At 38.8% G+C, this 26,294-nt stretch overlaps 1 protein-coding gene across 2 annotated transcripts in view; it reads left to right on the top strand.

Annotated features, from left to right (window-relative positions):
• The window catches only part of LOC124135003 (T-box transcription factor TBX3-like), a 48,686-nt gene extending 22,711 nt beyond the window's left edge, over window positions 1-25,975 (top strand). The window contains exons 2-6 of one of the 2 annotated variants that reach the window (XM_048396078.1): window positions 8,606-8,885; window positions 21,099-21,245; window positions 21,791-21,867; window positions 23,489-23,646; window positions 24,277-25,975. In XM_048396078.1, coding sequence (XP_048252035.1) covers window positions 8,606-8,885; window positions 21,099-21,245; window positions 21,791-21,867; window positions 23,489-23,646; window positions 24,277-25,319 — 1,705 coding nt within the window. In that variant the 3' untranslated portion in view covers window positions 25,320-25,975. Of the gene's footprint in view, window positions 1-8,605; window positions 8,886-21,098; window positions 21,246-21,790; window positions 21,868-23,467; window positions 23,647-24,276 lie in introns of both variants that reach the window. The other variant, XM_046500156.2, reaches the window with a different exon arrangement.
• The last annotated feature ends 319 nt before the right edge of the window (window positions 25,976-26,294 follow it).

The raw sequence follows: 26,294 nt of genomic DNA, 5'->3' as shown, positions 1-26,294 counted from the left end.
GTAGAACATACGACTGTTGTAGAGCTAGAACTGCCGCTAGTAAATGTTATATGGTAGAACATACGACTGTCGTAAAGCTAGAACTGCCGCTAGTCAATGTTATGGTGTAGGACCTACGATTGTCGTAGAGCTCGAACTGCCGTTGGTCAATGTTATGGCGTAGAACACACGACTGTCGTAGAGCTAGAACTGCCGTGAGTCAATGTTATGGTGTAGAACATACGACTGTCGTAGAGCTAGAACTGCCGCTAGTCAATGTTATGGTGTAGAACATACGACTGTCGTAGAGCTAGAACTGCCGCTAGTCAATGTTATATTGTAGAACATACGACTGTCGTAGAGCTAGAACTGCCGCTAGTCAATGTTATGGTGTAGAACATACGACTGTCGTAGAGCTAGAACTGCCGCTAGTCAATGTTATGGTGTAGGACCAACGGTTGTCGTAGAGCTCGAACTGCCGTTGGTCAATGTTATGGCGTAGAACACACGACTGTCGTAGAGCTAGAACTGCCGCTAGTAAACGTTATGGTAGAGGACCTACGACTGTCGTAGAGCTGGAACTGCCGTTGGTCAATGTTATGGGGAATATACATTGTATATTGCCGGTATGAAGAATATCCATCTCCCGATTTCACGTATTCTAATTTCGTTCCTGAACTGATAGATTTTGTTTGTCAATTTGTTTCATTTCATCTCAGGCTGAATCATCCTCGGCCCACACACCCCATAATGGCATGAAATGTGACACTGCAAATCGTCAAACACTTATTACTGAAAAACACACAAACATGAGCTGGGCCTCCTTTTACCGTTCAACAAAATCAACAAGGCTTGAATATCTCTGTAGCTTTTATCAGTTCCAGGCAATCGTCGTGTTTTGTCCAACTGAGAAATTCATACGACCCTCTCCCATAAATAACACATATTGTAGTGACGGAAATAGCCGTTACAGCGTGGTGTAAAACTTCACAGGGTGAAAACGTTACCAGTCTTATTGATAAGTCTGATATACATTGTAAGCCACCGCTAATAGTTCATAAAAAGTGCAAACAAATGTTGATGTTGTTCGATGCTAAAAAGTTATTCGATCTTTTATGGGGATTTCAACGTTCAATAACTGTTTTTAATTATTAGTTTAGGTCAGTCAGACAGCGTTCTGACATTTAGTTACGTGAATACCAGATGAGCAAAATACTATTTTGGGTTCTTAAAAAAGCTATTTCATTTGTTGCCGCCAAGAAAATGGCGCTACGTTCGTATGATTTATGATAACAATTTGCCATCATATGGACAAACTACGTAAATGAACTGCTTTTTTTTAAAATAATATTTTTTATTGTTGTGAATCAATATTTGAAAATGCCAAAACATATGACCTTCATCACAAACATTCCATTACATGAATCTAAATACAAGATAATTTTGTAAACAGGTTCACTGTTTAAAATGTAACATGGTCAGTTCCTTTCTTCTTGTTATCTCCATGGACGTTGAGGGCGGTGGCGAAGCCTTGTGTCGAGCGTTGGTGCTCCTCTACGTACAGATGTCTCTTCTCGGTGATATTCCGAAGAAAAGCTCAAAACGACACAAGACAATACGCAGTTCTTTTGCATGACTATTTCCTACGGGACCAGATGCTTTCGTTCAGAACAAATTTTTATCGCTCACGGCCCAAGGACGCATCTGCCTGTTCAGCTTAGAGGGAGAGACCACGCTTTGAGAATATCGCAATCCACAAACTGTAGAGCACGGCTTGGACTATTCTAACTACATGACGCCGCATACTCCAACTATATGACGGAGGTCTGTAAACAATCGTGATTAACTATTATACGCATCGATAGACGCAATTGGTATACGATAACATGCATCAACCAGGTCAGCGAGCCTGACCACCCGATCCTGTCAGTAGGAATTACGGTAGTCGTAGCACTAAAATCGCTCTATGGAACTTTCCATGGCCCTATTCCTTAATACGATCGTAGCACTATAATACGATGTCGTACGTCAATGTAAGGGAGTTACGATCGCCTTAGCGCTACGATCTATTTCTAGAATGGGGCCCAGTGTCGTGAAGACGAAGCAATCCTTCTTCTGCTCCCTGACACCTTTCCCTGCGCCCCACCCAAACCCCTTGACGCCGGATTTCGGAATATCAAACAATCACCCCCTTACCCTCACCTTGTTCCACAGTCACCCCCAGCTCTTTGAATGTCTCTCACGTATCCCTGTATCTGAGGGTACTAATGGAAAATGGCGACCCAATCCGACCCTACGCACCTCAACTCTATGCTCCGTTTGAAGTTGGCTCCGGAGTTATCCAAACTCCTCTCCAACGTGTTCCCGACCCAGACAAAAAGGGTGTCCTTCCTCCGTAGCTATCGTACCACGTTCCGGCTATTTACACTTCCGAGCCATTAAAATCCGGACAGGCGGTTCTTAGTGACCCGGATTGCCCTCCGGGCTGGTTGATGAGGGGTTTATAGATCGTTGCTGCAGTGTTGACAAGCGATTGCCACAAGAGACGAAATATTGACTAGACAGCCTATGTACAAGTCTACAGAAGAGTGGCGAGTAAGGTATGCGTATAGCTACGTCTCACCGATTAAGCCCTCACGAAGCCCTCGCGGTCTCTATCAGCACAAATAGGCCATCAAATTCCCATAAAGATATTTACGTGGTAATAGCGACTCTACTGTTGAAAGCCAGGGAGTTTAAGGCAAAGATAACGCACTGTTATCGTATGGCTATGCTGCGTGAGTCTGTTATGATTAATACTGGTTTTGTATACGATATAATATCCTCGAGAACGCAAATGAAACGGGATTAGCGTAGTCTGATATACATCATGTCTGCACTAGTTATGTGTGAATGGATGGATGGACATATTATTCGTAACGAATTGGTTACAACCCAACATCATTTTAACCAGATTCTGCAATGCTAACGGAGAAAGATGGCCATTTTCTATTGTATGTTCGACAAATGATGGGATTATTCATTTCACGATGACGATAGTAAAATTACATCAACCGTGTATGGAGAATTTGGGCCTGGTTCTTATACTTGCATAGGACGAAATCAGGATACCTTGTGAAAATAGCGTACAATAAAACGTGAGGTCTCTTACGTAAATTGTGTGTTATTAAATGTTTTGTGGGAATGAGTGAGTTGAGTATGAAGTCTATGTTTGTTTGTTGTTTAACGTTCCCACAGAAATATTACAGTTGTATGACGGTCTGTAAATAATCGAGTCTGGACCAGACAATCCAGTGATTGATATCATGAGCATCGATCCACGCAATGGGGATACGAGGACATGTGTCAACCAAGTCAGCGAGCCTGACCACCCGTTAGTCGCCTCTTACGAGGTCGCCTTTTACGGCAAGCATGGGTTGCTGAAGACCTATTCTATCCCGTATCTTCAGGGGTTGTACACTAGGTACTATGGAGTGAGCGAGTTGGGCGAGTACTGTACATATCGTGTGTGTGTGTGTGTGTGTGTGTTAGGGAGGGGGGGGGGGGGAGGTTTAGGTAGACAGCCACACCAGCAAGCATGGATGATGGCTGTTATGTGCGAAGGTCTCCTCTGTGTTGCTGTAGTGACTTTTCTCGGGAGGAGATCAGTGATGGTAGATCTTGACACCATGTTGACTGTATGCCATATATTAATACGGTTTGACATGGTTGGCCGCTGTCGCATATGGCTGTGCACAGTTGAACACGGTTGTAGAGCGTACACGAGGGACGTGTTTCTTCACCCCTCTCAGCAATATTCAGCCTTCTGACTGCAGCGAGGGACTACAGCTAAAATAGGGTCTGCTCACGGCGCCAAGACAAAGCTATGACCACTAAACTTATAACTTCTTTACCCAAGCAGGAATTCCAACATGCCTCTTCTACGCTTTAACCACTTTCTCTACTCCCCCTTTTTCGTGTTATGCATGATGATTGCAGTCGTTGCACTGATGACCACTCAAGATATACATGCAGATGTTTTAAAAAAAAAATGTATTCACTTATTATATGCATGTATATTATGGCTAGCTGACCTTTTACATGTGATCTAATACTATTCTTTCGATTTCCTTGCATATAAGAGTTCGGTTGCCCTCGTGAATAAAGAGTTCGCTAATTTACACAGGTCAAACCACTACATAGGTAAACTGAAGCTCTCTCACTGCCACCATATAGCATTGCATAATCTTGTTTGTTTGTTTGTTGTTTAACGCCGCACTATATTACGTCGGTCTGTAAATAATCCAGTCTGAACCAAGCCTTTGGTTTGTAATTCTGGAAAATCTTTACTTTTGTTATTATTATGTTATTCAAATATTTTCTTATATATATTGAACAAAGTGTAAATCCTGAATAAAAGCTATTTAACCCTAAAAACGTTAATTACCCGTAGTGACCGCGATATTCATAATTCAAAATCTAAATATCAGTTCAATGGCATGAGAAACAAAATACACTTGATCGATAGTAAAAGTACCTAAAGACATCGAAAATGTTTCTCTCTCAAATGAAACAAGCAGTGTCGGATTAATGTTAGTCGGCATTTAGTAAACAAGGACAAATTGACCAAAACATTCGACCCGAGGTGTACACGCAGGTGGTATTTTCTAGCGATCTCTCATGTATCTTCGTGCGGATTTCAGTGACATCCAGGCGAAATGCTTTCAAGTTGATCAAGGACACGAGTAAGGCGACTGGAAACAGCTGATATAAATTTATGTTCACGTTTCAGTAAACCAATATTACAGTATGCAATAGAGGTGTGTTAAAATAAACATATAAAAAATGCAATGCAAATTCTGTCTCTTTTGGTAATTACTACCACTACTACTTATACCAAAAGTTGTTCAAACATGGTACTTGTTGTTACCCTGTCTGGCCCTCGGCATTGAGGGGCTAAAACAAAGACCGGTCGGCTCGGAGTCAGTATACTGTGCCTGGCATCTCAGTTGTCTAGCGCTATAAAATCGGCATTTGTCCTGACTAGTACAAGCAGCCACACATACACCTCCCCCCAACCCCTAACCCCCACACATATGCATGCACGTCGCTATATAAGTACAATAATCTTGAACGCGACGTTAAACCCCATTTCACCCCACCTACTACTACTACTACTACTACTACTACTACTACTACCTTTTATATTTTTACAATACAAACTCTGTTCTACCGCTTTTACGCAAATTGAAACAGATGTTCTTCTGACACAACAGTCGACAGTATGAATAAACTAATCTTACTGCACCCCCGTGGAATAAACAAAACATACTATAGACAAAATAATTTCTATTCTGTTATAGTTATGGCCCAACGATAAGATCATAATTGAATAGAGATAATTAAGATCAATAATAATACCAGGAAACAATAAAGAAGAAATTTAATCTATGAAAAATAGCAATATTAAAAAATAACCGATGAATGAAATGTAATAAATGATATGATACAGCTAAACGCAGTTAATACTATATGAAATTCTACCGCTTCCTTTTTCGTGTCAAAGCAAAGTAGTTCTCCTGTTACTTACATCAATTTTGTATAAAACTTCCACAGTTAACACAGATAGTGCTTTGATTAACGACAGTTTTTAGTTTTTACTGACGTAGACGGAGTTTTTTTGTAAAGTTTTGTGAAGTTATAACTGTAAGAATAGACATATTATTGCCTTTTCTCTCCAACAGAGGTTAATGATTACTCAATTATCATAACGTTACACGAGGATATTGGCATTGTATTTGTAACTTTCCTCAAATTTTACAAAATAAAGTGTTACACAATACTTTAGATTAAATTTCGTTTGGCAAAACTTCATGAAATTGTTTTTAGACTTGGAAAATGTGACATGAAATTGAAGAATCTTCAACGAAGGATGTGACAAACACGAGTTGGGTCTTTTTACAAAGGCCTAGAAATCAGATCTTGTTTAAGGTGATCTTGGTTGAATTGGTAAACTGACAACCGATATCATTTAGGATATTAAAAACCCCAGCTGGATTACATTTATTTATGACAAGAAACGATCTAACAAAATATTCACATTGAACAGCTTTGTTTGAAATACCAAAGCTGAAGCGTTAGTTTCCCCCAAGATGGGATTTAGCGGCACATGATCCCAGTATCTCCTACACAGACGTAATACTTCCACTGACATATGGGCTTATTGGAAAAGGATTCCGAGAAGTATTTTTATTTAACGAAGATTTAATCACAGGAAAGTGTCGTGGTTTGTACGGAACATGTGTTGTTTCTAGCGGAAGTGGGCACCTTGGCTCAGCCCCAACGTGAGAACGCTATAGAGCATATGGTCTTATCAAGCATTGATAGAAGCGATACTTATGTATATAACGTGATAGCGTTTCTTAACATGATGAAATCAGTGTGTTGAGAGAGTTCATGTCTATCCTATTTGTTTGGGGGAAATGAGCGTTAGTTTGACGCCGTTCAACACGAGAGTCTCATGAACCACGTTTTATATCTCCGTCGGTCTAGATTTCCTTGTAGTTTAAACATAACAGTTGGTATCATATTCCCATGCGTGTGCATCTACAATCCTTGATTCAATCATGTCATACGTAAAGTTTGGGAATCACTGATTTAAAAATGTGCTCTAAAAATACGTAAACGTTACAACTTATCGTCAACAAGATACAGTATTACACTTGAAAAGAGCTCAAAGTTCAGGGGTAGAATAGGTCTTCAGAAACCCATGCGTGCCCGTAAAAGGCGACTATGCTTGTCGTAAGAGGCGACTAACGGGATCGGGTGGTCAGGCTCGCTGTCTTGGTTGATGCATGTCATCGTATCCTAATTGCGTGGATCGATGCTCATGATGTCAATCACTGGATTGTCTGGTCCAGACTCGATTATTTACATATCGCCGTCATATAGCTGGATTATTGCTGAGTGCGGCGTTAAACAACATGAAACAAACAAAGATAGTTTCCTTAAGATTCTAATATGTTTCCGATGTTTCAATTACACATTTATTTACATGCAGAGCAGGACCCTTTTCGCGAACACCTGGTGCCATCACTGATTTTCAGTGATACATTCGTATACATTATTATTACTGCTTTGCCTACGCCCTGGAATCAGTGTGAGACATTCGAAACCTATTCCCGTGCTACTTGCCAAATAAACTTAAGATAAGAACTTGCTTATGGGTTCTGGGCTAATTTCAGCAAAACATATTCTGCAACATCTCGACATCAAGATTGTTCAAATGTAGACAATCGAACCCAGGTTTTGAGAGCGGAGAGCGAACGCTTGAACCACCGGCCTAACCTACATCCCCACAAAGTATTTTGTTTCCTTAAGCAACTGAAGTTCTAGACAGTACATAATTCCATCATCAATTACTATCCTTTGTATCATGTACGGCTGTCCAGGTAGCCTAGTGGTTAAAGTGTTCGGTAACTACACCAGAGACACGAGTTCAAACCACTCACCACTCACTGATACACTGCTGAGAACAGCATAAACTAAGTTCAAAAGCAGCTTGCGCTTGTGTTGTGTTCTCACATCGTAGGTTCGTATTATTTGTAAAAATCTAAATTTAAAATAAGATTGTTTCGTTTGTCATTCAACATTTTTTTCTTCTAGATTGCACCACAGGTATTGAACGGTATTTGTTGTATTTGATTAGTATATTTAAATACTTTGGAAGTTACCCAGTAAGCGAATATATCTTGAGCATAACTGACATCTTGAGATACTTTGGAAGACAGAAAAGATAATCCAAATCAACATTCCGATTTATAGATGAACCAGTTTCTATATAACACTAAAACATACAGAATCAGTGGTACCCTCCATTTTTCTAATTCTTAATCTAAATACCAAACTTTAGTTCGGCCGCATCAGAAATAAAATAAACATAGTTCGATCGTAACGTACCATAATACCCCGAATATATTCTTTCTCAAATGAAGCTAACATAATGGCAGTGCTGTAATGTCGGAATAATGTTACTTGTGTTTTTTAGTAAAATACGACATATCGACAACCGAGATGAAAGGATTTGATGGATACTTGTTAATGAAAAAGGTTATATCATATTATAGATAAAGTATCAACATCTTGTCTAATTATGCAAACGCTGCTTTCTTTAGGGCCATTTGGAAAACAGAGGAAGCTAAACGAGAAACAAATAGCAATTTTGAAAACATAAAACCGTCCGCCACAGGTAAAGTGCGAGGCGTTATTTAAGATCACAGTGAATATAATGCCGGCTATATGAGAAACATGAGTATTAATGAACCATTTCGTTTTCGCACATACATTTCAGTACAAAAACACGATTCCCTGTATGTAATCAACACATTAAGCGAGAAATTCATTGCACCTATTTCGGTGCTGAAGTAAGACGTTAAAATGTAATCGAGTTTTATTAGGAACGTTGTTCTCTTTTTATTTCTAATTTCTAAGAGAAAACGGTTTATATTTCAACTAACGCATGAGGCCGAATAGGAGAGTCATTAATGTTAATCTACTTAAAAAAGCATATATAATTGATCTCGGTGTACATTAAGTTTACTTTATCACACAATTCTATTTGATGATCAGTTTATTTTTTAACCTTCAGGCGAATATTCCCAGCCTACAAAACCAAAGTGTCGGGGCTCGACAAGAAATCCAAGTACATCCTCTTAATGGACATCGTTGCCGTCGACGACTGCCGCTACAAATTCCACAACGGCAAATGGATGGTGGCCGGGAAAGCTGACCCCGAGATGCCCAAGAGGATGTACATCCACCCCGACTCCCCCAGCACCGGGGAACAGTGGATGCAGAAGGTCGTCTCCTTCCACAAGCTGAAGCTCACAAATAACATTTCCGATAAACACGGATTTGTGAGTACTTTCGTAAGTTGGAGTCACAAATTTCACTTTTTTTGACAATAGTATATGCATAGTATATTGTAGTCCATCCTGGACTCTTTTCGAAGGCTCTGTGACAACGTCTTGAAAGTTAACGTTTCAGAACGCCAACGACAGAGAATAATTAGTATCGAATATGTGCCGAAACAGACTCCATAGGGTGTAAAAGGCAAAATAGTGACTCAATGTATATATGAACACAGTTCAATACACACAGTTAAATATATATATATGGATCACTGGAAGTCAGTGATGACACCCTCCATACTTAGTAGTCGCAGCGTTAAACGCCATAAAAAACCTATTTCTAATATTAAAACAAAAGATACCAGCCTACCCGTGAGTTTCGTTCGGAAAGTAATCTGTGTTTATGTCCTACAGTCTAACATGGTCTTGCGATGACCGTTCCACTCTCTTCGTAACGTCCGCTGCACCGTCAAGTCTCTACACTGTTGCAGGCATCGCTGTTCCTTCTTTTTGTATATGCAAGACTCTGTGACGATGTTGCATATGAAGAGCGATAACCAGGATATATCAAACGACCGTTTAAACATTCACGTTACTTAAATGAATGTAATCACTATTTGCCTGTGATACTTTGAGGACAAATTAACTTTTTAAATTTAATCATATTTCAAACACAACAACTATATTGGGGTACTAAATACTGACTATCTTGTCCCGAGCTCTGATCCATGAACTTTCGTTCAAACTAGCTCATGACACTCTAAATAGCTCCAAATAAAAAAAATGCAATCTCTTTAAAAAAATATTCAAACATGGCATCTGTCCCTATTTGGAAACCAGCAAGCAAAACCAATCCAGCTGATCTACCCTCGGTGCCATTGTTTCTGCTTTTTACTTATTTTTAAAATTCCTTAAGATTGATTTTAGTGCAGGCCATCTGTTTTCATACATCGGACACGATTTTTATGGAAAGGCGAGATTAAACACGTGGTGAAACGTTAATCATTTTCTTTTCTAAAGGTTTCTTTTAGCTTCGAACCAATAAGGGCGCGAGTTCCAGTCTGGCTCAACCGTTGATAAATTCACTCTGTAGATTTTCCTGCGGTTCTGTCATTGTTTTCATTCGGCCCCACTTCGGCTATTTTCGTATGTCATCGGAGCATGACCAACCTACTGTTCAGATCGTGCATTTGAATTACTTCAGCGTCCCAAGCCTTTCACAGAAAATTTTAATTCGTTTGGAATCAATTGAAACATGGCCGTATGATGAGTTCACTTGGTTTAAGTTTAAGCATTAATGATAGTGTTACGGGGATTGACTTCTGTCGACGAAACTTTCCTGGCGCCTGGTAATAACAGGTACTTGAACGTGTTTTTAATTATGATAATTAGTATTGCTATATAGCTACTTTCTAGACATTGCTGAATTCACTTTATACTTTGCGGAGATTCAAAATCGTCATAGCTCTTAAACATTATTTGCTATTGCTGCATGAGAGGGCAGACGCATTTATGTGTCGTCAAATTGAATGGGTATTAACGTATACCATATAAGGCGTTTTCTGCAGTTGATGGTTGCACGTGTGCAATGTGTATACGTGTGGTAATTATGAAATGAAACATGTCACCACACACAAAAGAATAAAAAGACTATTTGGAAGTCTAAATTGTTTAAGTATTATAATTATTGCGAACATACTGACTTAACAAATTGTTTAATTGACGTCAGTGTAGGTGTGTTATAGGCGCGGCAAAGAACTTCCAGATATTGGAATGTTGGTTTATAAGAAGTTTATGAATTGTTGGTATGCTCATGCCAGCGTGTCTCATCTGAGAAAACGCGGCAATCATCTGAAAGAAACGTATGCGCGTGACTATTAAACCAATCATTGGCCTTTGTCGCGGTTCACATCCTTTCATCAATAAATTCTTTGACTGCAGTTTCAGATACAACACAGAATGTGTATGCATACATGTCTGTGCGTGTGTGCGCGCACGCGTCTGTGTGTGTTTGTCGTGGGGGAGGGGGTAGTCGGTATGGCCATCGAATTAACTCACATACTATAACTATTGCAACTACTACAGACACTGGTACCACTTGTTACTACTACTACTACTACTACTACTACTACTACTACTACTACTACTACTACTACTACTACTACTACTATTGCTGCTACTACTACAACTACTACCACTACTACTATTGCTGCTACTACAGACACTAGTACCATTGTTACTACTACTGCTGCTACTTCTACTACTACTACTACTACTGCTACTGCTGCTACTACTGCTACTACTGCTACTAAGTTCTTAAATAGTTATCAGCGCGCAACTTCTATATTATTGCCTGCCTTGTGACCTGAAAACTATCATGTGAAAATATTGTAGCAATGAAACATTTACCTCAACACATTGACAGTACGAAATCTGCACAGCAATATCACACAGATTTACGTTCTATTGTGAAAATACGATAAATATATCGAGCTCCGTAGATTTTAGATTTCGGCGGTGAAATGGTTTTAAGAAATGATTCGATTCTAAAGGAACGTTTTTTTAATGGATAAAACCCCTTTAATACCGTTACATTATATCTGGGATAAACAGCATTACGTTAATTTCCCAAACTATGTTCCTGTAATTGCAACCCGTAGAACTCATTGTTCTCTACATTGTTTGAACAAACAGTCAAATGACTGATAATATTCTAGTCTCAGAAGAAAAATGGGAATTGTCCCCATAAATAAACATCAATATCAATGCCATGATTAAAATGTGTTTACAATTATGAATTAATTTGTCGAAGTCGCTCATTTATAAGGCTTGTTTGTAATGAATATGTTTGGCGTTGATATGTTGCAAGGCAAACAAGATCCTGAGTTATCCGACATAATTAATGATTCTGAATGGCGCTAATTTTTCACCAGAGAGTAAATCGAATATGCTAATGAGGCACGTCGTACTCCTTCGTACCATGGTGAAGCGATTTACATGTATAACACCGACAACATGTAATGAATTACCGGCGTTTGTATTGGATTATGTCGACCTTTATTCCTGCTCAAACAAAGGTAATTATTATTGCACAATAAAATTTTCACGATAACAAATGTTTTATGCAACAAATCGTTAAATTTGGAAGACAAATCGCGTCCAATGCGAGACGGCGTCTTTCTGCCTCTACACCAGTCTGTGAACAGTCTAACGATCGGTTACAAACATTAATGATATTCAAATTTTAAATATTCATTAGATTCACTCCTTTGAACTTTGTATGATTCGAAATGCATTGCATAAAAATTAGCAACGGTTTGTACATTAATATGGGCATACACAATATTATGTTAGTACTTCGTACGCGCATCCCCAGTACTCAACATGATATACACTGTGTCGACTTATGTAGGATATGTAATATTTTATAGCTTATCATTTTAAAAATGAAACCCAAAGGCCAAAATAATAACAAGGTAAATATGTTTGTTTATGACATTCAGTAGCAGTTGTCACCTTGGCTTTTAATCTCAGCTGGAAACATCTAATTGTGTTGTTTAATCAGATCTCGGGTAGAGATATACCTTGTCTTGTGTCAGAACTGATGTATGTCGGATGCAATGAGGCTAAAGGTGTTGGTATCAGACTGGAGTAAAAAATATATATGATTCAGTGTCATATTACACTGTTGAAATTCCACTCTAGGTCCTTCCTTGACCTCAGGGGATAATAGTTAGGAGATTCATTAAAAAAATCAATATATACCATATTTTACCTCTATTTTCTGCGTCTTTGAACAATGCGTAGGCTCTCACACGCGCAACGCAGTTAAACTGACACAAATTACACACAATGTCATAGTTAAACATGCATCAACGTAAAGATGTTGATGAAGGATGGAAACGTGGTGTGTCATACCCCAATGTGTGCTTCTGTTCCTCGGTGTAAAAGTGCCGCGAGTAGGAATTTTAATTCTTCAATTAAAATACGACACCATTCTCTTGGCGTAATTTCGTTTGATGTGTCTATTATGAAATGCTAGATCTCTAAAAGGCCTTGTCTATTCATTGCTAGATCTCGGTGAATTAATTCTCTATCGGAGAATATAAAGACTGGGGCTTTGATAGTGCAGGAAAATACCATTTGGGTTATCCTTGGATGAGAAGAGTGTTGTAGTTTTGGGTTTTTTGATAAAGGTTGGAAGTTGTCACAAGTTACTCATTCGTTGCCCAGTTCATTTAATGTAAAGTGTAAACACCAACAACCTGTAAAGATGGAGCTGAGAATGTGGGTGTGGGTGTGGGTGTGGGTGTGGGTGTGGGTGTGGGTGTGGATGTGGGTGTGGATGTGGATGAGGATGAGGATGTGGGTGTGGGTGTGGGTGTGGGTGTGGGTGTGGGTGTGGGTGTGGGTGTGGGTGTGGATATGGATGTGGGTGTGGATGAGGATGAGGATGTGGATGTGGGTGTGGATGTGGGTGTGGATGTGGATGTGGATGAGGATGTGGGTGTGGGTGTGGGTGTGGGTGTGGATGTGGATGTGGATGAGGATGTGGGTGTGGGTGTGGGTGTGGGTGTGGATGTGGATGTGGATGAGGATGTGGGTGTGGGTGTGGATGAGGATGTGGGTGTGGATGTGGATGTGGATGTGGGTGTGGATGTGGGTGTGGGTGTGGGTGTGGATGTGGATGTGGATGAGGACTACACCTGAACAGGTATTTGACAAAGTGTATCACCCAAACAATAAAACCTAGTGAATCTCAAATTCATTAATTATAGCTCGCTCAACATGAAACGAGAAAGCTTTCAAAATCGTTTTTCGTTGTTATTCTTTTGAAATGCCAAGGGCATAATATTTGATATCAGTTCAAATCTAATGAATTTCAAAGTTCCAATTCTAAGTGGACAAAGATCCACTTCACGATCACAAAGTGTCATTAAATCAAATATGATATAAAAAAAGGATATGAAAACTGAAAATTCGCGAGTACTGATTAAACCGAGTGCTTATTGGAATCAGTTGCATTTCCTACCCTGAAGCTACTCAAGTATTAACGTTAGGTCTCAGTAAATATATCTTTGATCTCGGCCACAATGGATTTAATTCCGGACGTAACGTGTTTTATAACTTAAAATGTATCTTTATTAATAACTTGCACGGATATGGACAAAAATGCAAAATGATAATAATATTGTAATAACTGAAAGTTCTCAATCAAAATAGCTAGATTTCGTTCAGCATGACAGTGCATAAGTTCAGAAAGCTTAACAGAATCTGACATTCAGTCTTCAGGACAAAGTGGTCCGTTTACCACATTGGGTAATTATATTGCGAGCATGAATAGCATGTTAATATAAAATGGTATAATGTAAACTGCTGATAATTTTCTCCTTTACAAGTTGTATTATACGAATTTATAGAAACACGGTAACATGAAGGTATTAAGTGTACACGCCACAAAATAAACACAGTGCTATTTCGTCTCTCAGTGAGTAAATATACTTTTACTACGCAGTCTGCAATATTCAAGTTATATCACGGTAAGAAATCGAATTTGGAACAATCAGAAGAGTGGTGGATAACAACCAACCTTCGCCGTCAAAGTACGAGCACACAGATGAGCAGGGTAACAACTTACAAGCCACCCGACCCTCATATTAATCTAACACCATTGTTAACAAGTGGTCAAATTGAAGCCCATATACACGACTGTATAACGCCAGGGTGTGGAATATCAATTGATATATCATCCATCTGCATCAGTAGCCATATTAGCAATGCGGCAAGGCATTCTGCCGTGAACTTACATTGTCTGTTTCATATTTACAAACTGGTATTTCACCATTTTGTTCATTAACCGTGAAATTGGGTGAAAATATAAATAGTCCACACACGTTTTTATCATGACAAGTAATCATCAGATGTTACACATATGCGGAAGGTTTGATAGCGCACAGACTGGATGTATGACTTTCCTCGTGCAGCAATAATTTGTATTGGATTACGACGCTTCTGTCACGTACACCGAGTACGACAGTGCAACATAGCATGATTCTTTTAGTGCACCGTAACATACCTATTTGTTGTTTACTGATGCACAGTGCAATATTCCAGCTGCATGACGGCACAATTAACATGCATATAACTTTACAGTCCTCTTAATTAATTACTTGTGTTTTTTTTCTGAAGTATGCAGTGGTATACTTTTGTGGGTAAAGTTAAAATATGAAGGAGTAGGGATCAGAAAAGAAGGATGGTGCGCGGTAGGGATAGTGTTGGAGTGAGACAGGGCTACCTTTCTTTCCTATCTGAATTTACCTAGACACTGGCCAAAGCCTTGCTTATGAAATAAACTGCATTTTAAAGAGTGTGAGTGAGACAATGTTGTGTGAGTGAATCAATGTTGTTCCACAATCAGGATAATACAGCTTCACAGCTGTCGGTAGATGACCGCGTCTGGACCAGGCAAACTGTTGGTTGATAGCAAGAGCACAGATCAACGCCGTCGTGTAGAGACACCCAGTGAGCCACACAGTGACCACACAATCCCCTTCAGTCAGCTCTTGTGACAAGCATAGGGAACTGGGGACGTATTATGCACGGGGCACCCTCAAAACCGTCAACAGATCAGGATTAACTGATCAATACAATGAAGTAATAATCAACTTATACTTACCGCCAACAGAAACATAAAACGTATGTACGTTAAGAAGATGCTTCCAATGTGTACCACTTCATGACAAAATCGGGGCGGTCGGGTAGCCTAGTGGTTAAAGCATTCGCTCGTCATGCCGATGACCCGGGTTCGATTCCCGACATGGGTACAATGTGTGAAGCCCATTTCTGGTGTCCCCCGCCGTGATATTGCTGGAATATTGCTAAAAGCGGCGTAAAACCATACTCACTCACTCACTCATGACAAAATCTGTCAAGTGTCACCACAGAGTGTCGTTATTCTTATCACGACATGCTGCACGTGATTTCCATACTTTACATGCTAATCCTGCTTGTGCTAAATGGTGCATCTCGAGTCATGGATCGATGACGTCACATGTGATGCGTTCATTAGCGTCGGTTCACGCAGCATAACAGTATGTTTGTTTGTGCGTCGGACCAATCTAATATCTCTTGAATATGAGTAATTCTTCATATATTTACCAAAATGTATGGTACTCTCGTTTCTTTTGTCCGCGAGTATAAATACAGTAGTTTATAATGGTTCTGGTATTAGCTTAATGACCACACGACGTGCTGAGTAACAGTAACATCTTAGTAAATACTTTTTGGTTCGTATTTCGTCTCGGTGGTATTAATATGTGCGGGTGGTCAACGGATGGTGTCATGAAGGTACATCACCACCATATTAATGATGAGGCCAATCACCAACGACCTATGACAAGCCCGAATCACTATAAGCTGTTATTGGGATTGGTAAGATTGGTTCAACAACTTCTGTGTGGTATAGACCGCCGCCAGATTGGAATTAGAAGATAAACATCACGGGTTTTCATATTTGCGGGTGTTATTGAGTATTTGATGGCTTGAAATTTCAAATGTTGAAATTTCTGCACGGTCCCGAATGCTTTATATTACCTACAAAACATATTTTTTCTGGACATTGAAAATCAAAATTGTACTCAAAAGTCTGTGAGACATACACGACGTCATTCTTGAACGCTATGACGTTATGATACAATGGATGACGTCACAGTATAAATTCATATAAAATATTTATCGTATAAATATTAATTAAACGCAATATATAATGGATGCGGTATTTATATCGCGGTGTTGAATGCCATGTTTTTCAAACTTGGAACATTGACAGCATTCGCGGCTCCACAAGACTTCCGGGAATGGAATCGAAATTGAATCGAGACGTTTTTCGACCAATCAGATAATGGCACAGACTCGTTTAATGATTTCGTTATGTTTCCGACGTTTCAGCCTCCAATATCATTCAGTAATACTACCGCATTATCTTTATTGTAAAGCCCAGTTTGTAGGATTCTCCGGAAAATGTCTCACTCGCATTCGGGTGGTCATTTTTAATATCGTTTTAATTCAAAATAGCAAGTTTCTATTGTTTGAATCCTGTCAGCTCCATTGAGCTACATCAGGAATATTTGTGTGAGAGCGATGCGCATTGCACTCTATTGCACTGTGTCAATCAATACGACGATGCAAATTAAGTAAATGTTCATACGAAGACAAGACCTAACCCAAGTCCTGGTTCACCCAGCTGCAGCAACTATGTACAGATATAATTCACATCAAAATATATAGGGTTGTTGAGTTCATGAACGGGAGAGATGTTCAACCATTGTGATTGTGTCCATGTGTTTAATAATTTGACAAGCGCCACAGCCTACATGGCACAACCAGGGGACCAGAGTCGCTGTCGTGTTGCTGTACCAAACGAAGTACCACGTCAGCGTGCCCCCTCCTGTTGTATATCTCAAGGAGGAAGCGACAACAACCCCACATATCACCAGAGCAAGTTTCAAAACAGTATTTGAACTGACTTTATAAAGAAATATGGGGGTCACCTCCAACATTATCAAACACTCGTTCACTTTAAACTTCAAGTCAAGGAAAGAGAGTTTTGGTTTTTTTAGTTTTTCTTTTCTACAAAAATCCCATCCCAATCACATATTTTTTGCCTTGAGTATAGATGCATTCTGATGGGATTCATATTATGTCATTTTGGATAATTATTTTATTTATTGTATAAATTTACAATGTTTTTGTAGTAAAAGTAAACAATGAGGCTATCCGCCGCTTAACTCATAAGAGTGTATATATATTAATATAATCAACATGAACTTTATGGTTTAAACCTCATGTTTCATTTTTCTACTTCGAATTACTCTTCTCATATATTTTATGCAGAATTCATGATTGTATTAGGGAGCAGCTTGAATCCCCCGCGCGGCCGGTTAAAATGTGTTTTTTTCGAGTTTTGTTATTCGCTGACAGATTATGTCGTTTGACCGTGTGTAAATATCGAAAAAGGCCAAAACTGTTTCATTGTACGCATGATGTAATACATAAACTTGTATAAACCAAAATCAACTCATTTTTACTTTTCGAACTGTCTCAAGTGTAAATGATCAAACATATATACAAGGTTATATTTGGTCGTTAGTTGTGTGAATTACAACAACCCATCACAGAGACAATTGACAATTTCCTCCCAAGCTATTTCCATAGATCACAGGACAGGCAGCTGTGTTAAAAGAAACTGAAATTCGGTTTCATTCTGCTGGATATCTTTGACCGATACAAACTATTCATATTTTCACATACATGCCGAATTAACATTGGTATAACTGTTTCATCATTCGGTTTCGAAACCAGGCAAGGTGACAGAAAACCTATATTAATAAAACTTTAATCCACCCCTCTTTCTCATACACCAAGTGACCGCCTCACTGGTCGAGTGGTAGAGCGTCCGCCCGGAGAACGAAAAGTCGGGGGTTCGATCCTCGGCTGCGTCATACCAAAAGACGTTAAAAGATGGTACTTGTTGTTACCATGTCTGGCGCTCAGCATTAAGGGGCTAAACGAAGTACTGGTCGGCTCGGAGTCAGTATACTGTGTCTGAGTGGGGTATTCATGTTAAACTGCGGTATGGTATCTCTCTTTCACCTCACCTCATGCACCAAGTATATATCTGTGTAAACAAGAAATCCCACCTGCGATAAAGTATGTGAACATCATTAAAGATATATCATTTTCTTATGAATCCGCGCGATGTCTTCAATGACATTAACACGTTTCGTGTATTTATTCTAAACATTCTTTGCGTAAAAGGTTTGGATTAATAGCCTTGTCCGTTAGTCACATAATGTCGCATGCATTCTCCTCTTATTAACAGGCCAGCGTTATTCCTCAACTTGTCGCTGTCCGCGAAATTGATGCGTTTTTCGTGTCGACATACGTTCACATATCTACCTGTTGGTTCATCTGAAGGAACGCATTTACTTCTCCAGTCGTGTGAGGGGTCCCTTGTCCCGTTTCAAGAAATTTACCACCTTTGCGTGAAATATCCCTTTGTGAGAGTCCAATCGGATTTAACAGCTGATGAAATTGACAAAGCCGATATGTCAACGCTGATGTCACTATTTGTATATTGATGGCGATGAATATATTTATTGTGTTGACTATGTGGAGGTTGCCTGTTTGAAAGATGTGTTACCTTTAGTAAAGTTCTATCACTGACTGCTTGTTCGTGTTAACTGATTTTGTTCACTAGTATAAACACTGAGAGGCTACGCGAAATAGCGAACACCGATTAAATATTTTGGTCTGAAAAGTGAACGTGGGTAGAATAAAAAAAATATATTGTGTGCGTGAACATATTTTCAAATTTAGAAGGATGTTCAATCGTTTTATGGAAATGGTTATCGGAACAATTAAATCCGAATCCTCATGGTTACTAAAATTCTCAAGAGGTCAGTGGTACTATCAAAACATATTAAGTATTAAAACTCGAAATTTATCATAAATTACCGTAAAATATTATGTTTTTTACAATTTACACTACTGAGCCTTTCACATTTGCAAACCAACATCGCCATCGCCAACACTTTTGATATTGAAACGAATAAGGTACATTAAATAAGTGAACTTCAAACATTAAAAAGAATAGCTGCATTTGTGATAATGCATTTGTCTAAATGTTCATGTATGTCATTCTCATGAAAATATGAATAAGGTATACAATATCAAAGTCGTTTATGTTCATAGCCTCTCTCTTTACAAATAGCGACATGTGAATATGTATATCTATATTAATCCCAGCTTCCACCTTTGTATAAACAAGAAACAGCTGACCGCTCCTGAAATGTACATACCATCGACATTTACATGGACAGATCAACGAAATGACAACCGATTAAGATGTGAAGGAGGCGCGGATGTCATTAGCCTTAAGATTGATAGCGCATTGTGATACAAAATTGATGGCCCAAAGATCTCGCGGATGTCTGTCGCTTGCATCTATGTTATGCAACGCAATCTATTACTAAAATTTGTTTCATCTATATGGTCCGTGTGCAGGTGTGGTGTTCAATCATTGGGATCTTACTAGAGGTGAACATATCAATTCTAATTGATTTGTAACGTGTAATTTTGAACACGCTGTTTTTTCGTATTTATGTATATATTAGTTGATAGAAAAGTAACACTTTTGAATTTTACGTCAATATGATTGTAAACAGTTCAACTAAAGCTAATGTCCTTTACCAACAAAGGCGATCAATTGTATGGCAGACAAAAAACTATGAAATTTATATAATCTCTATTACTTTGTACAAAGTTATTAATGCGCCACATACTGTTCTTGATGATTAAAAACTTGTCCCTTTATCTACATGCAAATATTAAATTTAATGTTATAATCATATTGGAAATCAAATTGAAATCAGCCTGTTTTAGATATGTATCAGTTTGTTAGTTTTGCAATGCCAATTAAATCCACAGCTGTTGGTTTTGCTTATATTAATACAATGGAATTCGTTCGATACCCACGCAGAAGAGTATCCAAATGAACTTTTACAGTATCAGCTATAGATTTTCAGATGATTATCTTTAGAAGAAGCTAGAAATTGTAGAATTATTTTTGCAAAGGCAATAAAGAAAAATGCGTGCTTTCTTTGTAATTATAAATAATAATATTACCAACAATATCAATAGCTAGTCTCCCATTAATATAGAACTAGTTTCTTACAAAACAATTTATTACATACGCTAAATCCATTTTTACTCCTTGTCGATGCTATTCTTATTTTTATGCTTATTGCAAAATCTGTGCAAGTTCGGCATATAGTAGATTTAATGCTGACCTCAGTTCTGACGAATTGTTTTCGTGTCTGTAACTAATCGACAATATGTGAATGAAATTATGAAATATGTATTGTCAAACTTCAATTTAAATATGAGCAATGTGTTTCGGCACTTACTCCAATACTATCATTTGTTCATAAGAAATAAGATATTTTATCAGAATTAATTCAAAGATATTAAGCATGCAAGGATTCTTTTCGCATTCAAAATTAGACATGTATTTGTGTTTATATTGCTGATGTCCTTAGAGAAAATAAAGCAATATCGCTTTCAAGAAAGTTCAAATTAAAATATATTCGACGCTTGAAATGACAGTAAGTTTTCTGTATGTTGTTTTTGAAAAAAAAAACATGTTTATAATTATTTTCCTTATTTTTTCAGACCATTCTAAACTCGATGCACAAGTATCAGCCTCGTTTTCATCTGGTGCGTACGGATGACATTCTGAAACTACCATACAGTGCGTTTCGGACTTATGTCTTTAAAGAAACGGAGTTTATAGCTGTCACAGCTTATCAAAACGAAAAGGTAAACAAACCTCAAATATTGAAGAAAGATAAAAATAATAAAAACGTAATAACCTTTATCATATGCGAGCAACCAGCAAAATATTGTTATTATTGAATTTAATAAATGTTTTGTTTCTACCTTCTTTCTTCGTTTATAAATGCGTTATATTTGTAATTGTTTTGTATTTATGTTTGTATTTAGTATTTGTATTTATATTTGAATTAATAAAACATTCGTTAATTTCATCAAAACAATTTCAAGGGTTTCGCGCGAGAGCACACTTGCGTTGTTTTATTCTTGTGAATATGCCATGAAGTACAAAGCTGCCAGTTTAAAATTACAACAAATAATTTGTTTGAATGTTATATCTAGAAATGTACATCTGCCAACTCTATAGTTAACTTACTACAGTGTAACGCTTCAGTTACTTCATAATTTCATGGTAGCTCCCACGAATATAAAGCTTTATTACCCCCCCCCCCCCCCCCACCCCCCCCCCAAAGTTTCAACAATTTCGTTCAATGCAGCAAAGTGTATTAAATGGTTGCACTTCTCCTTTGTAGATTACTCAACTTAAGATCGACCACAACCCCTTCGCTAAAGGATTTCGTGACACAGGTGGAGGGAAACGAGAGAAAAAGTAATTATACTCTGAAATAATCTCTTTTGAATATTTCATGGGTATTTATACCACAAAGTACACTTTTGAAATATACCATTAGGTTATACAAACTGCAAGTTCTCATTGTTCTCCTGTCAAACAGACACTTAATTCCTACCCTGTCTGATGTAGTTGCACCAAAGGTCGCGGGAATTTAAAAAGTTTTGTCTTTTCGAGTCAGTGAACAAAACAGTGTTCTTGAATTTCTCTACAAATGCCTAGGAGTATGTGATTTCAGCCAGGATAACCATCCCCAACACAGCTTCGGTATTAAGGGTTCGTCGGGACAGAATTAATGTCTTCCCTCGATTGTTAAGGCATTCATTGATTGGATGTCTGTAGTAAATGCGGATGCCATGGCTAAAGGCCAAGGCGGTGACTACTGTGTCGTTAATTGGCCATTGTCAATGTCGACTTTTTTTGCACGGCGTTTCATAACATCTCAAGGGCCGTTATGTTTCGTTCAAATTTGTTTTAACGCAGTGACCTATATTATTGTGAAAACCGTAAACGCTTTTTGGGATACTATATAAATGTAAACTTCTGTGAAAAAACCCTACAGTTGAAAATAGGAATTGATAAAAAATTACAAACATTATCAAAACGTTACTTCGCTGTAAACAGTCGCCGACACCTTGCAAACGTGGGGTCCAAAACACCTGCGTCAAATACATTACAATCGAATAGCTATCGTTTCATGTTTAGCTACCATCGAACTTGGGCGTGTAGGTTTTTTGCCTGTCTGTTTTGTTGTGCTTGTGCCTTGTATTGAGAGGGTCTAAGCTTAAAATGGTAGATACAGACGATCTAGAATCCAACACAATTAGCCGTACATATCGCGAAGGCCCGTTAATCCAAACGGTGTGGTTTCCATTGTGTGGATTATCGACCTTCTGGATTAAGGAATCATTGTAACTGCACAACATCCTATGGCAATAAATAGACGATCCTATCGGTGATCGTCCGGTAATCTGCGTTTCCGGATTAACGAGGTTCGGAATAAAAGGGTTGACCGTACTTCCTGATGTCTTTACCACGTAAAGCATAGTTTGATTTCTTATCAAACATTTGAAGCACATGCCCTGCCCACGTTTACAGCATCCAATCAGTTCCCACTGAAAGTATAAGACTGAGTTTGGTTTTACGCCGCGATTGAACAATAGTTCAGTTACATCACAGCTTGTTAGCTTTTTATAGAGGAAAATACAAACTGACGCAGGTCCTAGACGCTTACAAATTGGTAACACTCACGAACAAGGATTTGATGCTGATAAGCAGTGCGAAATAAAATTGAATCTTATCAGGGGGAAAAAACAAAACAAGCATCATTGTTTATTACATAGCCATACGAATATAAGTCTCACGACCGACTTGGTACACCTTTTTCGTTGCCCTGTAAAAGTAAAACACTAAAAACGGTATGTCATATGATCGATTTCTGCCCAAATACAGATATATCCATTAACAAATCGTTTTAGCTTTCACTGAGCAAAAAAGGTTAATGTTTTCTTGCACTGATAAATAATTGGACATTTTTATTTAAAAAATTTGAAACTTTATAAATTGTTTTAATTCCTAGACGGCTAATGATTGAATCCAGTGCCACCAGTACGACACAGAGGGCGCCCGACAGTACGAGTCTGCCACTTGAAGGGGGACCTCACGACATGGAGGGGGACAGGGATGAAGAGATATGTGTCGTCGAGGCAGATGACGAAGAAAGAGATGGAGAAGAGGATCACTCTAGCAAACCGACAGGTACCCTATATACAACCTAGTACCCTATCGACGTCTACGGGCGGTGGGGTAGCCTCGTGGTTAAAGCGTTTGCTCGTTACGCATTTGTTGTTATTTACACATCTACTTATAAACAGCCCTGAAAGGAATTTCGCCCTATATTTCAATAAGTATTTAAAAATACCCTCTAAAATGAAATCAGGTTTCAGCCTCAAACAGCTCCCCTGCAATATTGACATAGCACATTGTACTTGTTGAGAGGCCCTGGTGTACATCTAATCTGGCCATGAGATTCCTTCCCTTCCCCTCTGATGTACACTTACATAAGTAATAGGAATATAAAAAAAACCATAATCTTTGCGTATTTACTGGGATATAACGGGCTTGTCCGCAAGTGATTTTGGAATTCATAATTTAAATTAAAAAAATAAACAATTGCTTCAAATAATATATATTAAATAAAAGCACATATATTGGACATTTTCATTTTCTTTGGTTGCAGAGACCGCCTGATAAAGCTCAGAACAAAAAGAGTATGACGTGAAACACTAACACCTCCCCCAGCTGGTAGTCTCATATATATAAATAACGTATTTAGATATATTAGATACATGAAATATTTTTCTATCAGTTTATTATGTTTTTCTTCAGATTTATCGACAAAGATGAGGGAAACGCTTGATAAGGAGATCGATCAAGAGGAGGATGCCCCGAGTGATGATGACCTTGACCTTCACTCCAGCAGTGACGACCTCGGGAACAGATTCGCAAACATCAGCGGTTCAGTGTGCAGCAGGGAGACTAAGAGGGATGTGTTTGAATGTGATAAGCTGTGTAAGTCCGAAATTGAAAAAGACACAAGTGAAAGCAGCTCGTCTGCGCATAATCAGAAGTATGTTGAGCATATCCGGAAACATGACCATGGCCGGAAGTCGGACGATCACGACAGGAATTTGGACAATCTTAGCCGGAAGTGTGACGATCTCAGCCGCAGTTGTAACGATCGCGATCGAAAGTTCGACAGCGATTCGACATCTTGTCAAAGTGTCTCCCCCCACTCAACGTCCTCGGGGTCGAAGGAAGGCACGTCCCCAACCTCAGCTCCAACACTGTCCTTTCCTGTTAGTGCAATGCTCTCATCTAGCCCCAGTTCTACCTCATTAATGAGTAGTGGTCACCTACCAATGCAGTATTTAACCGCCAATGGTCAAATGGACCTTGGTCACTTGGCAACAGCGCAACTTCACTCAGCTATGAACCCAGCTACCAGCCTCTTCAGCAGTCAACTTGCCTTGTTGAATCCTCACTTCTTCCAACATGGATACGGTGCGTTAGCCATGCAGCGGGACGGACTTACAGGCTGTCCTCCAAATTTCGGACAATTTTTATTTTCAAGGTCAGGGGGGACACGTTTCACTCCTTATGTAATACCTTCATCAAGAACATCTCCTTCTCGACAGTGTGTGTCCCCAAGAGAACTGTCTGACTCACCTGCGCATGAGCAGCATCGACCTAGGTCACGTGATCTTTTAAACCACAGCAGACGACAAACAGAACTTCCGGTTCGCCGAATGTCCCCTGCCGAGAGTTCCGGGCAAGGATGTGAAATAAGGCGAATTGAAAAAATGTTAACAGGTCTTCAAAAGAACAATGGCTCGAAATCTTCGTCAGTTCAAACGAGCGGTTTAAACTGATGGGGGTCTTCTATTCATCATTCCGCGATCTCGGTATATTTCTAGTCATTTTAAGCTGAAATGTGTGCTTACTTTTCATGTGAGGATTGTGTCATAAACTGTAGACATAGACAATAGAATCTCAGAGTCGGATCATATTCATTGCTATTCAGATGTATATTTCAAAATGAAATGTACACGCCCCCTCGTGATATGCTGTGTCCCAACAGACCAGACACTATATGAAAGGCGGTTATGTCGATTTCACAATGAAATGTACATGCATGTCGTGAAATCTACATCATTTGTTGCAGTATGTGTCCTTACAGCTCGAAAACCGACAAGAAACGACGCTTTGACAATTTCACAATGAAATGTACATGCACGTTCGTGAAATAACAATTCTGTATCCTGGCAACGGCCAAAGAACGTCGTTCTATCTAACAATTCTAACAACCCAATAAAAGGAAATACACACCGGTATGTATTGTATTATAGATGGCACCTCCCTTGCTTCGTCTTCTTGCCAAAACGCGTCACTGTCAGTGTCATTAACAATGTTATTAACGATATCGACATGTTGTCTGTAGCAATGGTAACATATTGTAATTCTGTACTTGTATGTATATTTATGTATAGTCTGTATTGAGGGAAATAAAATGCACCTCAGAAAATGACTACAAATAATGAATTATTAATCTGCTACATCACACTTGAACCTCCACATACCAACCTCCTTTGGAAACACACATAGACCTCTTTATACGTACCCACCTTTTGAAACACACATTGACCTCTATATACCAACCACCTTTTGAAACACACATTGACCTCTATATTCCAACCACCTTTTGAAACAGACATGAACCACTATATACCAACCACCTTTGGAAACACACATGAGCTTCTATATACCAATCACCTTTGAAAACACACATGAACTTCTATATACCAACCACCTTTGGAAACACACATGAACCTTCATATACCAACCAC

Source organism: Haliotis rufescens, unplaced genomic scaffold (assembly GCF_023055435.1).
Source record: "Haliotis rufescens isolate VD_foot unplaced genomic scaffold, xgHalRufe1.0.p SCAF_15, whole genome shotgun sequence".
Lineage (NCBI taxonomy): Eukaryota > Metazoa > Mollusca > Gastropoda > Lepetellida > Haliotidae > Haliotis > Haliotis rufescens.
Note: the sequence above shows the minus strand (reverse complement) of the source record. Positions and strands in the feature narration are given on the sequence as shown.